General features: G+C 35.1%; 1 protein-coding gene across 1 annotated transcript in view; it reads right to left on the reverse strand.

Moving 5' to 3' along the window:
* Nucleotides 1–2,858, reverse strand: part of LOC108666265 (homeobox protein ARX-like) — a 24,201-nt gene extending 21,343 nt beyond the window's left edge. Inside the window, exon 1 of the mRNA XM_047884217.1 lies at nt 2,762–2,858. Within this exon, the coding sequence (XP_047740173.1) occupies nt 2,762–2,858 (97 nt within the window). The remainder of the gene's footprint in view (nt 1–2,761) is intronic.
* Nucleotides 2,859–15,358: the final 12,500 nt, after the last annotated feature.

Raw genomic sequence — 15,358 nt, forward strand, 5'->3', positions numbered from 1 at the left:
ACCATCGTCACATTCACTGCCACCATTAACATGACCTCAACTTTCAAGCGATAACTTAAATAAAACTTTCGTGACGATCACTTTTTGGTTCCGCAGAAAGTGACGGTGAAAATTGCACCGAATTTTGCAATGTAATCGAGGAAAAAGTCTTACAAATTTTACGTCCCGGAATTCGTAGAAATTTTACGTCCCGGAATTCGTAGAAATTTTACGTCCCGGCATTCGTAGAAATTTTACGTCCCGGAATTCGTAGAAATTTTACCTCCCGGAATTCGTAGAAATTTAATTTACGTCCCGGAATTTGAAGAAATTTTACGTCCCGGAATTTGAAGAAATTTTACGTCCCGGAATTTGAAGAAATTTTACGTCCCGGAATTTGAAGAAATTTTACGTCCCGAAATTTGAACAAATTTTACGTCCCGAAATTTGAAGAAATTTTACGACCCGAAATTCATAGAAATTTTACGTCCCGGAGTTTGTAGAAATTTTACGTCCCGGAATTTATAGATATTTTACGTCCCGAAATTCGTAGAAATCTTAAGTCCCGAAATTTGACGTAGAAATCTTGCGTCCCGAAAATGGACTTTTAATATTCACAGAAAAAAATAAACGAAAAAATAAGTAACAAAATGTTCAATGGTAGCTAGCAATAGAGGTTAGACTTGCTTTACTGTGAAAAATTAAGTGTGTCAAAATTTGGACTCACTTGTTTTCGTTGTACAAATGGCATTAGTTAAGTTGTGGCTTAAGCCATACCTTAAGTTAATACTTACTTGAAATATTTATTACATTTTGTACAAAATGAAGACTGTATGTGTGCAGTACATGTGTATATTACAGCTGTACAGATGTACAGCAAGTAATGAAATATTTATTACATTTTGTACAAAATAAAGACTACATGTGTGCAGTACATGTGTATATTACAGCCGTGCAGTACAGATGTACAGCAAGGGTTGCTCATGGCACAATAGCACAATGTAACAGTACAAGACTCGCACTTTATCCCTCTGAAGAGCACTCGAGGCACTCGAGAAATGTACACCTTTGTACTGAGGGCTTTAGTAGTACATTGAGTGCTGCTGTATGGTTACCTGCTTGTGTGGCACAAACCTTATACCTGTGTACATGTGTACAAACGTATGTGTGCACAAATGTACATACGTGTGTACAAATATATACGTGTTCAAACGTACATGAGCACAAATGTACATACATGTGTACAAATTTGCATATGATGTGTACAAACGTAGATGTGCATAAATGTGCATGTGCATGTGCATAAACTTACATGTGCACGTATGTAAGTGTGAAAAAATATGCATGGCTTAAACGTATATGTGCGAAAACGCACATGTGAAAAAACGTAATGCATGTTTTCTAAACGAAAGTGCAATAATTATTTTAAACTAATAATTTTCGAGTGATTAGTTTATATGTTATGTTACTTAGTGCAATTATGAGATATGATCAGAAGCAGACGCTTTAATATTACGTTCACTTGTGAAGTTCAGCCTCAAAAACTCCTAATAAATAACATTACATGTTATAATATTCTGTTTAATGATGAAAATAGTAATTTTATTGTATATCTTCAAACCGGAAGTTTTAAAAATTCTGCTTAGTATGAAATGTATTTTAAAATGGTATTAAAAAGGAAGTATTAAACTGGTAATAAAAAGTATTAAAAAACTAAAATTTTATCTATAATTTAAATCGAATGTGTGTGTTATCACGGCGAACATTTGCATTAATTATACAAATATTATTATCGTATGCTGATGATTTCATTCGTTTTAATATCTTTTACTTCTAATGAGATATATAATAATTTCAATAAGTGGTTTTTGGAAGTTTTTGGTTTGCGGGTTTCGAATTTTGAATCGCCGATCACTTTCAATAAATTTATTTATTAAAATTGTCTATTTACAAATAGAATATAAAAAACTTTCAGAAAGTTCGCGCTTGAACTATAATTTGAATACATTTTATAATTTGATTTAAAAATGATCTGCTGCGCAAATTCTAATTAGTCAATAAAAAATTTTCCCAAGAATTTTGATGTTCGGAACAATTTCCCCTCAAAAAATTGAGACAGCGAGCAACTTTTTCCTCATTTCCAAAAATTTGGTAATTCGTTTTAAATTAATTAAGAATAATAAACCCATTTTGCGTGAGTGGCTAAATAATGTTGACGATTTATTCACTGAATTAAAAGAAGGAAAAAAACCAATTCATTTTTTCACAAAAATGTGTTTTTTAATCTAAAACGATTTTACCAAAATGAAAAATCCTTAATTATCTAATCTAATTAATTATCTAATTAATCTAATTATTGATCTTCATCAATAAGCAAATGAGCTCAAATCATATTTCTTATAAAACGAAAAATTTAAAATATCAAAGAAGCGTTCATATATTATATACATAATACCAACTCCGTGGATAATAATCTTTAAATTCATAATAAAAATTCAATACATAATTTATCTGAATTAAATAATACTTATTAAATAAGGGTATTTTTCAAGTACCTATTTCCTGTTAATTATATATGTAATACCAATCAATATATAATATTTGTTGAAAAATAAATAGTATTTGATAACTATTTTTATTTATGATAAAATGATAATATGTGATAACTATTAATACATATTTCACTTCATCTTATAATATATTTCCTATTACATCAATAATAAAACGATTGGCAAATAATGTTAACTAAATATGTATAAATGTTTCTAAGTTAACAACTAACCTGGAGCGAACTTCTGCTCTGATTCGCTGGCCGGTGATTGGCTCTTGCATTTAATGGCCAATATGTTCTCTATTGTGTAGACCTGCGGCGTCTTCATATTAGAACTGCACGTCTGCAATGATTGGCCGGATGATTGCAATGATTGGCTCATCACTGTCGCTGGGAATGATTGGCTGATTCCAGTTGCTGGGAACGATTGAGTTATTCCAATTGCTGGGAATGATTGAGTTATTGGCGTGTCTTGGAATGATTGGCAAATTCCAATTGTTGGAAATGATTGGCTGATTCCTGATGATGGAAATGATTGGCTTATTCCAGTTACTGGGAAAGATTGGCAAATTCCAGGACCAAACTGTGCATTAGATTCCAGTTGCGACTGTGATTGGCATCGTGATTCGCGGTCAGATTCATCATCATTAGAATTATCTTCTGAATCATCGTTACAATCTGAAGTATCTTTATCATTACTGATTGTCTTTTGATGGTGATTGTTGTTGTTGCTTGAATTCTTGATTGTGTTGGCCATTGTGATGATAGGGATATTAGTGATGTTAGTGATGTTAGTAGTGATGTTAGTAGTGATGATATCCCGATGATGCTGGATGCTATCACTATCCCGTATCATTTTTATCTCGCACTGCGTTCTTGGCATGGTTTGAGTCTTCAATTCAACTAATTAACTTTAAGTAGGTCGATTAAGTAGCAAGTAGTCGATGCTTAATTAGTTAATTGGGTTAATTTTCAAGAAATAATCGAAGTCTGAGATTTTTTCTTATTAATTTTCAATTTCTAATCATTATATTTAATTTTTTAATTTGTTTCTGAAGGTGAAAAATATTACAGTCAAAATTATATCTCATGATAAAGTTAATTTTCTTAATTTGTATTAAGAAAATGAATTTGCAGAAGATATGAATGAATGAATTTTTGCATGAATTTTCAAATTAAATTTTTTCATTGTTAAAAATTCGTACAAAAGTATTCGATAAGAGCTCTTTTTTCCTTTTTTAAAGAACCACACTCAAAAAAATAAACAATAAAAACAAACAAATTTGTTACTCTCGTCAAAACATTGCAGTATTATTTAAATATGGCCATTTAACCAATATTTTAACCTCTTTTAACCTCTAAGTTAACCTATCAGGTTTAAAACTATTAAATTAAACATGATAGTTTAACTATCAGGTTTAATTTAAAACAGTTAGGGTTTCGTATTTCTATTTCAATTCAAGTTTTGAAGATTTTCGATAGATTTTCAACAGCATATATAACTATATATATAACGGCATACCTATATATTTAACTGTCACGAACAGCTAGGTCGAATTGAGCTGTCTTTTTTGGAAATAAATCTTATTATTTTTTTAATATAATATATTTTAATTTTGTGAAGATTTAGAAGATCTCAGCTATCATTATTATAAATATTATTATCATTATTTGTCTGAAACATGAGTTTTTTTTACCCCAGATTCTTATTTTAATCTAGCATGGTGTTCCATATCCCCGTTGAACTTAAACATAAGAAAATTGAATAATAGGACTAATTCAATTGCAATTAAAATAGGGATAACATTAGAATTTCCTAAAATTTGACGTATTTTTTGCCATTTAATATAAACAAAATTTTCTTGAACCAACAAACTAAATCATTATAAATCATTAGAAATCGAAAGAAATCACAATGAATCATTATAATTCATAATTCTGTTACTTTGGTTATTTTCATGCGCAAAACTTTTTCCCTTTAATTGAGCATTAAGCTTAAAGACCATTAAGCACGAGTCCATCTTTTACGAATAAGTTGTTTGAATTTAATCATTAATCAACAATTATTTAAAAAGTAAGAAGTACAAGAAAGTTCGGCGTGATCAACACACAATTGTTTTATTTGTGTCACTCACTTAAATTTTCAAACTCAATTCTCCTGGAAATCACAACGTCAATTTTCTTTGTTCATTTTTCACAAAATTTCATTAAACTCATTACTTTTTCCAACACCAAAACAGTTCGAATTCATGTCACTTTTGGATAATATTCAAGGAAAACTCAATAGCATTTAAATTTCTTTTGATTTACACGATGTTTTCCTTGTTTAAAATAAATTTGTAATAAACTTTTGTTAATATTTTCAGTGAAAATGTTTACCGTTACAGCGGCGCTTTGTTTGAATTATTATAAGGAAAGTGTTTACCGCCACTCCTCAGTGCCGGTCAAGGCGACGGCAGGGTTAGACGCACGTGCGGTCTCCGCCCGTGTCACGAGTCGAGTAACTGACGTCACCCCATCCACCGACAGTCATGGATGATTGCCACCAACACCGCGGGTTTGTAACATTTATTACGCGCCTAATCGCCTTCACTTATTTGTGTTAACCTTCCACCCAACCCGCCTCTTCTTCTGGAGCGCCTCCTCTGCCATGGTTATTCCCAGCCTCTTCAATCATTTATTTGAAGCTCCGCCCACCGATATAGGCCTACCTTCCTGCGATTCGCTTCATATTTTTACGTGAAAATTCTTACAAAGTTATAAAGCAAATTCTAGTTCAATTGAGTTCACTAGTATCGTCAACAATCATAGAGCGATTGAGTAACGCAATCATAACAGAAGCGGAAAAATTTAGTTTGATATAACCTTTCTTCACAGTGGCATGTAAATGTGGAATTCTCAGTAAAATAATTTTTGCACTTTCTTAATATGACACGCATAAATATCTTTTCAATCATAACTTGAATTAATAATTCATAAGAAAAACGTACATCGTGTACATCACAATCCTGATCTTTAGCACAAAAAAGCGGCAACCAATGACAGGCCAGTTTGCCTGGAACGCTCAACCAATAGCAGCGCAGTATGACCCTTGGTTATAATGCGCAGTATTGGTACTTGGCAACCCATGTGAGTTGCCATGTGCCACCAGACGTAATAAATCCATTGACCACACTATCATCAGTATCATTTTTATTGCTGATGCAGCGAAGTTTGGATAATATTGGCAGTAAATCAACATCATTAAGTTATTGCTCGAGATCTGAGAAGTTCTGTAAAGTCATTATTGATGAACCTCCTCCCCACACCGGCGTCGGGATGACAGGGATGCATGCGTGACGCTTGTATGCGTAAATGAATACAATTCATATCCGTGAATAACATCACATTATTTATAGGCTAGAAGCAGCAGCTTGAAGAATGATAATATTATTATTAGAAATATTCGCAACGATTAAATATCAAATATAATGATTGTGTGGAATTATTAGTTATATAACTGTATCAAATCTACGTTATTGAAAGCCAGTATTTAAGTATCACCAATTTCTAAAATTATATGCGTAACTTTAATATTTATATATACAGGCATATAATAACAGTTATCTTTAATGAGAAACTTCAATGTTATCATTATCTTCAATGCAACACTTCCATATCACAATTATCTTCGATTCAAAGCAAATATCTTCTTAAACTTTGTTGATCTCATCAAATTAATTAACATGTTATTTAATTCAATATACATGCATATGTCCGTCGCATGTTAACATGTCATTAGGATTTAATGTCATGTTTACTAATCCATGTTGTGGTCGTCCGGAAGTTGTAATCCTGTTGTGGGTATTAATCCCGCTGTGCTTGTAATCCTCTTGTTAACCTGACCCTGAACGCCATAAATCCCATAATTCTTCACAAAATTCACTCTCATTCACTTTCTGAATGAGCAAACAAAAATGTATGAATAATATTGCGTGTACGATGAATAAAAACGTGTGATGAATATTGCGTGTACGATGAATAAAAACGTGTGATGAATATTGCGTGTACGATGAATAAAAACGTGTGATGAATATTGCGTGTACGATGAATAAAAACGTGTGATGAATATTGCGTGTACGATGAATAAAAACGTGTGATGAATATTGCGTGTACGATGAATAAAAACGTGTGATGAATATTGCGTGTATGATGAATGGTCTGTACCTGTTAAGCACAATTAAATGTATTCAGCATTTTTACCTATATTATCTAGCATCATTCAGCTGCTTCATTCATCATTATTCAGTATTGTGAGTCATCTGCCTGAAGCTCTACTGAACACACTCAGAAAATAATGAACCATATTGTCGAAATATTGACCCACCTTCTCACTCAAAGCACGAGCAGAGAGAGCGAACGTGCCAAAGATATGCTCTTTTTGACCGTCCAAATTAACTGAGTCAGGATGACTCACACAGCGCAAAGGTGGCATCGCTATTTGGACAAAGTATCCCTCATTTCTTTGAGTGGAGCTGTACCCAATTACATAAAAATATAACTCAGTATACTCACTGCAGTGAGTGACAGAGAGCGCATTTTCTCGTCGACGAAAACTTGAGGTCACGGACGGACGGACAGACAGATGGACGGACGAACGGACGGACAGACAGACGGACATGGCGAGCACAATAGTGCATTTTTTCCATAAATGGGAAAATGCGCTAAAAACGGGACCGCTATTTTGGACAAAGTCTGCGTTATTTCTGTGAGTGTACCTGAACCCAATTACATGCCCTAGCAGCGTAACTCTGCTACAAAAGAATTCATTATTCAGCAAGCGCTGGATTAACTTAGGCCTTCAATAAGAGACTTTGGACGCGGTGGTCAGAAATCCTACGGCTGGATTAATGCAGTCAAAATGCGTGTCAAAATATCCAACTTCTGGGTCTGGATGTGTTGGTTTTTCCCCGTGAAAAATCTAAGCCAATCGAAATTTTCCCCCGCCAATTAAAGTCTTTCTTATTGCCAAGGCAGTTGTTCTTATATATACAATTACTAATTATATTTTTTGACAATAAATATTTTTTACAGTTACCCCATATTGATGATATGTCACACAAAGCTTAGCATATTTTTTAACAAATAAAATATTTAGATATGTTAGGAATAAAGGTTTTTTTATAATTACACCTTACTAATTGATGATATGCCACAAATAACTATCATTACTTTCATCCAGTCATCTCATATACATATCATTCATTATATATCAGAAAATATAAAGCATAGCCAGAGTTATTAATCCACTGCATTTCCTATTCATTTTATTTAATTAATTCAGTCTTAAAATTATTTTCAATGATAAACTATAATAATTTATAATAATTAATAATTAGTCTCTAAAATAACAATTATCTCCTATAATAACTCCTATAGTACGCATGATACGGCGTCAGTAGGTGTTAATTGGGAAGTACATCATCTTAGAGACATGCTAATGATGCTATAATGCTAGTAATGCTAATGATGCCATAATGCTAGTAATGCTAATGATGCCATAATGCTAGCAATGCTAATGATGCCATAATGCTAGTAATGCTAATGATGCCATAATGCTAGTAATGCTAATGATGCCATAATGCTAGCAATGCTAATGATGCCATAATGCTAGTAATGCTAATGATGCCATAATGCTAGTAATNCTCTTAGCAGCTCTTGAGAGCTCTTAGCGACGGTTGTAATCGCCGGCACTTTGTGGTCCTCGCTTCAAATTAGGATTAGTACGCATTATTATATAGACTTTATTGTGTAATTAACTTCGCTTTAAATCCTCATCTCAATCTCATGTTGGATTCATTCTCATAATAAAAGATTGTATGTTTAATCCTTGCCTGTAAAATTTATTAGTTTATTTGTTTGCCATTAAATTTAAATTTTTTGTTGAATTCGCTGTTCAATTAATTCCTTAATTAACTGGTGATTTCATACGTGATTTAGCTCCTATATATATCCACTCTTGATTAAATATTTATAAACTATTGACTTCATATTTGAATATATTTTGGCTTATTAATTTCTTCATTTTTTTTTTGCTATGCTGTGTTCAGGGAATCATTGATCGGTAATGTCATTCACGAAGACGTCCTTACAGCTGTCTCTTATACACATCTAGATGTGTATAAGAGACAGGTACATGGTCGGTATCATCGGTGTCTCACGGTAAATGGTCTGTATCATCAGTGTCTCACGGTACATGGTCTGTATCATCAGTGTCTCACGGTAAATGGTCTGTATCATCGGTGTCTCACGGTACACGGTAAGTATCATCTTCAAGTAAAAATGATAATAATAATTCATGTTCTATCTCCGTATTTGCTCTCGTATTGACCATCATTTATTTAAACCAAGAATAAAATTTTTTATATATAGCGAATAAAATTAACGCCTGATTCACTTATTAAATTTATTTCCAAAACATCAATTAAAGTGTCCCAAAAATGCCAGCCTATTGCAAATTGGTCTGCCTATTACGAAATTGCCAGTCTATTAGAAAAATGCCTGCCTATTACAAAAATGTATTACAAAATTACTAAATTGAATTAGAAAAATTCAAACTCTCATTACAAATTTCTGGTCAGTAACTCCAACTTTACCGTTGATTAAAAATATCACTAGTAGGCAATGATGGCGCCCGTTATCAGTAAACTTACGACACCGTGATTGACTGATAAGAGATAACTGCGTTCGTTATCAGCAGACACCATGATTGACTGATAAGAGATAACTGCGTCCGTTATCAGCAGACGCCATGACTCACTAATAAGAGATAACCGCGTTCGTTATCAGCAGATGACATGACTCACTGATAAGAGATAACCGCGTTCGTTATCAGCAGACATCATGACTCACTGATAAGAGATAACCGCGTTCGTTATCAGCAGATGACATGACTCACTGATAAGAGATAACTGCGTTCGTTATCAATAAACATGAATATATAATTCAGCTTCCCGCTCATAAAGAATGATCTGCCTTGCCAATTAGTAAACAGAGCGAATTAATTGCCGGCATAAGCTTTAAACCTTAAGCCAATCACTTCGTTTGCGGAGAGATTGGCTTCGCTGTTATTGGCAACACAATGGCCGCCGCTCGCCAGATTAGGCCAATTAAATCGAATGAAACAATTGCAGTATTGAGTTATTGAATATTGAGTTATTGGCTCAATATCCTGTGGTGTATGTTCATCCTTTGTATTATTTGTATAGTTCACTTCATTTATATATCAGTTATTTGCTGATATTGAGTTCATCCATTTATATTATTTGTATAGTTCACTTCATTTATATATCAGTTATTTGCTTATATTGAGTTCATCCTCTATGCCAACAAAACATTTCATTATATTTTTAAATTATAATTCAGAGCTTAATATTACATGCCTATGAAATAACACGTTTATCGTTTATTATCTCAGAAATGTTAATATATGTGTTATATATTAATATTATGTAATATATATAATATGTATAATAATAATATATAATACTAATATATATAATACTTAACGGATGTGTCCGTTCATGGAAAATTCATGTTCAAATATAGACGTGAGGGTAAATATAGACGTGAGGGTAAATATAGACGTGAGGGCAAATATAGACGTGAGGGCAAATATAGACGTGAGGACACAGCAAAAAGGAAGATTCGATCGTCTATATAAAAGGCTTTAAAGAACTCAGCGACGCGCAGAATCTCTTATCCGCTTCAAGAGCTTGTGAAGCTCTTAGCTGCTCTTAGCAGCTCTTAGCAGCTCTTGAGAGCTCTTAGCGACGGTTGTAATCGCCGGCACTTTGTGGTCCTCGCTTCAAATTAGGATTAGTACGCATTATTATATAGACTTTATTGTGTAATTAACTTCGCTTTAAATCCTCATCTCAATCTCATGTTGGATTCATTCTCATAATAAAAGATTGTATGTTTAATCCTTGCCTGTAAAATTTATTAGTTTATTTGTTTGCCATTAAATTTAAATTTTTTGTTGAATTCGCTGTTCAATTAATTCCTTAATTAACTGGTGATTTCATACGTGATTTAGCTCCTATATATATCCACTCTTGATTAAATATTTATAAACTATTGACTTCATATTTGAATATATTTTGGCTTATTAATTTCTTCATTTTTTTTTTGCTATGCTGTGTTCAGGGAATCATTGATCGGTAATGTCATTCACGAAGACGTCCTTACACTCAGAAAAATTTAAAGTTAAATTATAAGTCTGTAATTAAAAATTACACGTTTTCTGGACGTGGCAGTGATAAACCCCTTTAGCAGTGTCAAACTGTGTCAGAATGAACCACTCAGTCATGATTTAGACAAAGCCTCACTCATTTGTCTGAGTGTAGGATATGGATTGGCGGGAAACATGCATGAAAATGCCATGCGGTTGTGAACAAATTCATTCGCTTATTTAGCGCATTTTCTTATTTATGGAAAAAAGGCGCTATTGTGCTTGTCATGTCCGTCCGTCTGTTTGTCCGTCCGTCCGTCTGTACCCGTCTGTCTGTCTGTCCGTCTGCCTGTCTGTCTGTCCGTCCGTCTGCCTGTCTGTCTGTCCGTCCGTCCGTCTGTCCGTCTGTCTGTCTGTCCGTCTGCCTGTCTGTCTGTCCGTCCGTCTGCATGTCTGTCTGTCCGTCCGTCCGTCTGTCCGTCTGTCTGTCTGTCTGTCCGTCTGTCCGTCTGCCTGTCCGTCTGTCCGTCCGTCCGTGGCTTCAAGTTTTCGTCGTAGAGAAAATGCGCTCTCTGTCACTCACTGCAGTGAGTACTGAGTTATATTTTTTCTTATAATGTCAGAATTCCTGTCTAAATTACAGAATTAATTTGATGTTGAATAAATAATGCGGACGCAAACACGAACAAACGTCTTAACCCCAGGCACAAACAGTAAATATTTTTGTTGTGCAACAAACACCAATATTGTTATTTTTGTTGTTTACTATTAGGAGGAGTCTATCGGATTGGCAACGCGTTTGTTCACTTCAAAGGCGCCGTCCCGTCAACGAGCGATTGCTATTGCCTCAATCACCTTCCGCTGATTGTTGCAATTTGTCTTTGGCTGCGGAATAGCAATTGTCATCTTCTCCCCAGCCTTTGATGTCACTTATTTTGCCTCTAGAGACTCGATTAAAAGTAATTCCATGAAGCGGTCGTCATTAATTGAACTTGTCCAAACAAGCTCGAGTCTCGCGCATGCGCTCAGTATTTTAATAAAGCCATCTCAGGCCTTCGCTAAACAGAACATAAATCTTCCCCAACACGACTTCTGAAAGCTCCGCAACCAAAATAGCCTCGGGTCCTCTGGCTAAATTAATTCAACTCGTCGCGAACAAATAATCCTAAAATGTCGACTGCTCTCAAAAGCTCGTCGAAATGACGGTGGCCAAAAGGCGTGCGCTTTCAAGCGCTCATTTGTCACCAAACACGACTAATGACCTGCCAGAAAATTGCCTTTGTTCCTCGAGATGAGAACTGAGTGCTATAATGACCAAAAATGCCTCTAATGAAGTTGGTCAATTGCGACGTTTAGTCCTTAATTTCCAGGACTTTTCAAGGCAGAGAGGATATGCGACCAGCCGCGCGGAAAGGTTGGCCGCCCTGGGCAGTGAAAAAGGGCGGATGAGTCCATGAGGATAAGGGCAAAGGGGTGAGTAGAGTGAGGGTAAAGGGGTAGTGAGGATAAGGGGAAATAGAGGGAAGGGTGAGACTCTGACTCGCCATAAAAGTGGTCGAGATGAGAGTCGAATTATGAAGAAAGAGGCCATTACTGTTGAAAGAAAAGATCGTCGCGAGCTTTGAAGTGTAGTCAGATTTGGCTCAAAAGGCCTCGGCGCTATTGCCTCCAACATAAATGACTAACTTTAATGGCCGTCGTTTAAGTTTCCTGCAATTACGAGAGCTGTATTATACGTAATACATTTACATGATGCCAGGGACACTGTTAGAGAAGTTTTGTACAGAGACGGAGCTTCAGAAGATACGTTGTTGCAGAGAGAAAAAAAGATGCGTTGTTGCACTTGCTCTAATGCAGGGGAAATCAGTAGTCATATCGATGCATTTTTACTATATATTTAACCTCTTTACTAACTTTACACTTTTACCATCTTATTCGCTTTACCATCTTTTACTCCCTTGCCATCTTTTACACTTTTACCATCTTTTACCTTTACTATCTTATACACTTTTATTTATTTTATTTTTCAATTTTTTGCCCTCTTCTTACCCTTTTATCACCCACTTTTTAGCCTCTTAGTTGAAATTAACTAAAGTCACTAACCCCATTTTGGGGAAAATTTTATATATACTTTCCGTAAACAAGTATAATCCATCTAATTTTAATGAATACAAATTAATAAACCACATTAGGGATGGAATCAAATAATGTTGAATAAATAGGAATGGTTGTTGGATTTGAATTAAAATTAACGATTAAACAAACATCAATACATAGTCATTGCTGGGCCTCAATTGACGTGCTGTAATTCTGCAATATTATCAGAGAGATAAAATACGTTAGTTGTGTAAAATGTTATATAATATCAACTGGTCACTAATCTATCTAACACTATCAAATATAATCATTCAATTGTTTTTTGTGATCAAATCACGTATATTAATAGATATGATATTTATTGCATACAGTAAAAATATTAAGTTTACCCATACCTATATAATAACGAGACAGCATGCTTAGAGGCTTCTATGTGCAGTGCACTCATAATAATGCACATATATTATTTGGATCAGAACTAAATATTGTGCAATATTTTTGAACACGAAACAAAATATTGCGCATTATTATTAAGCTCGGAACAAATTATTGCTCAATTTTATAGAGCAATAATTTTTATTGAGCAAATATTATGAATCAAATAATGTGCAATATTTTTTAGCACGAAACAAGATATTGCGCAATATTATTGAGCTCAAAACAATATATTGCGCAGTGCAATATTGATGAGCTCCCAACTAAAATATTCAGCAAAAAATGAGAGAGATTGGTTTAAGTAACGATGAACTTCTTGCCCAGGTGTGAGTCATACTGACCCACAGAGCTGCGGCAAAAAAAAGCGGATGTATTATAAATTAAAACCCCAATATTTTTTTGGGTAGGCCGAGTGGTTAAGATTACCTTGAATGGAGCAGCGACTGGGGGTTCGAGATCCGCTACTGGAAGTAAATTTTTTAGGTTGAAATCGGCAAGTTGGCCGGCGATTAAGAGGATCCTTGCATGGGCTGGCCAACATAGGGTGGCCCAGTGGTTACAGTTCAGAGTACCAAGATTGGCGCAGAGAGGCGCGGGTTCGATCCCAGCTCTGTGCGCCAGTTTCTGGTCAGAACCGGCAAGGAGGCCGGGCGGTTAAGCACGGCACAATTGTAGCAGTGTGAGTTGCGAGTTCGAAACCGCAAAATGCAGTGAATGTTCTGCGATGTTAAGAATCGGCGACAGGCCTACGGCCTACTAAACGTTGGATCCAAAAAGTCAACTATTGTCTCCAAACTCAGTGTAAAATTGATTGTACGGTACATACTAAACGAAGTTTCATAATTTTGCTCCTTATTTTTTAGTATTTTAAACGCAGTTAAATTTTAAATATTCATTTAAATGCTATGAAAAGCGGACATTGTCGTTGCTGAAAGCATGGTGCATTCGCAGTTGACTATTCAACTTTGTGATCAAATTATCAGACCACTGATTTAAGTTGACCATCCATTGCTCGAACTTTTTTATTACAGATTCTGCCGGTAAATTAATTAGTTTTTTACGATATCATTTTCAAATTAATCGTAATTTACTCGTCGTATGCACAAGAAATTTTCAAACGTTTTCTTAATAAGCGAATACCCGGTTCTTATTACATATGGGAAAAATTCTGATCAGGGAGGAAATATTTTCATGACGAAATTCAAAGAATGAATTTCTAATCTAATTTAAAATTTTTGGTAGTCTGCGATTTTTTACCTGCCATTCCGGAAAATTATCCGCTATTGCGGTTTTTAAAGTACGAAATTAACATCAAGGTGTCAACAACTCTTTTGGTAATTTCGTTATGGTCATTCCGGTTTGAGCTGCGGTTGACGACGGTCGTAAGTAAGTTCCTAACCCTACATCTTTAATTTCAATTTTGAAACTCGTGATAACTGTGTTCTTGAACTCTAAGGACTAATCAATAGCGCGACATTGTTAACTTCGAGAATGTCGCGCCATAAGAGGCGGAAGCGAGAGTAGCCTGTCTTCAGATCATCAGATGAAGGCAGCAGCTCTCCTTCTTTGCCTGAACTAGTTGAGACTGTTGAGTCGCCTTTGCCAGTGGGAGATAAATCGAAAGATCTTGTTTGTGTCCCAGAAACACCTGACTCACCACCATCATTAGTTCCACCTTTGGCAATTCCTGACTCAGCTTTGGCTTTGGGGAGATCAGTTGCTGCTGGTGGTCTGAGTGGTGGAGGGACTGGCCTATCCACAGTTCCCATCCCCAGAACAGTAACTTTGAGGGTTTTTGTGCTGATGATGATGACATAGGAGAAATCACTCTTGGATCAGAAACTTCAGATGATGAGATCCTAATTTCTGCCCAGAGTCTAGAGATCAAACTCTCATAAAAATAGGAGAAACTTTGCAGAGCTTACCAGTTACCAAGGAGGGAGAAAGTCTTGCTCCATCTTATAATTCCACTGGGTCCAGGCCCAACCGTCCAGGCTAGTATGGAATATATCTACTTGGCGAGCCGCGACTGAATTTTTCGAGCCGTGGTTTTATGGATTTGCCAGCCGTGATTCCATTTCTAC

This window comes from Hyalella azteca, unplaced genomic scaffold (assembly GCF_000764305.2).
Source record: "Hyalella azteca isolate HAZT.00-mixed unplaced genomic scaffold, Hazt_2.0.2 contig14896, whole genome shotgun sequence".
In the NCBI taxonomy this organism is placed as follows: domain Eukaryota; kingdom Metazoa; phylum Arthropoda; class Malacostraca; order Amphipoda; family Hyalellidae; genus Hyalella; species Hyalella azteca.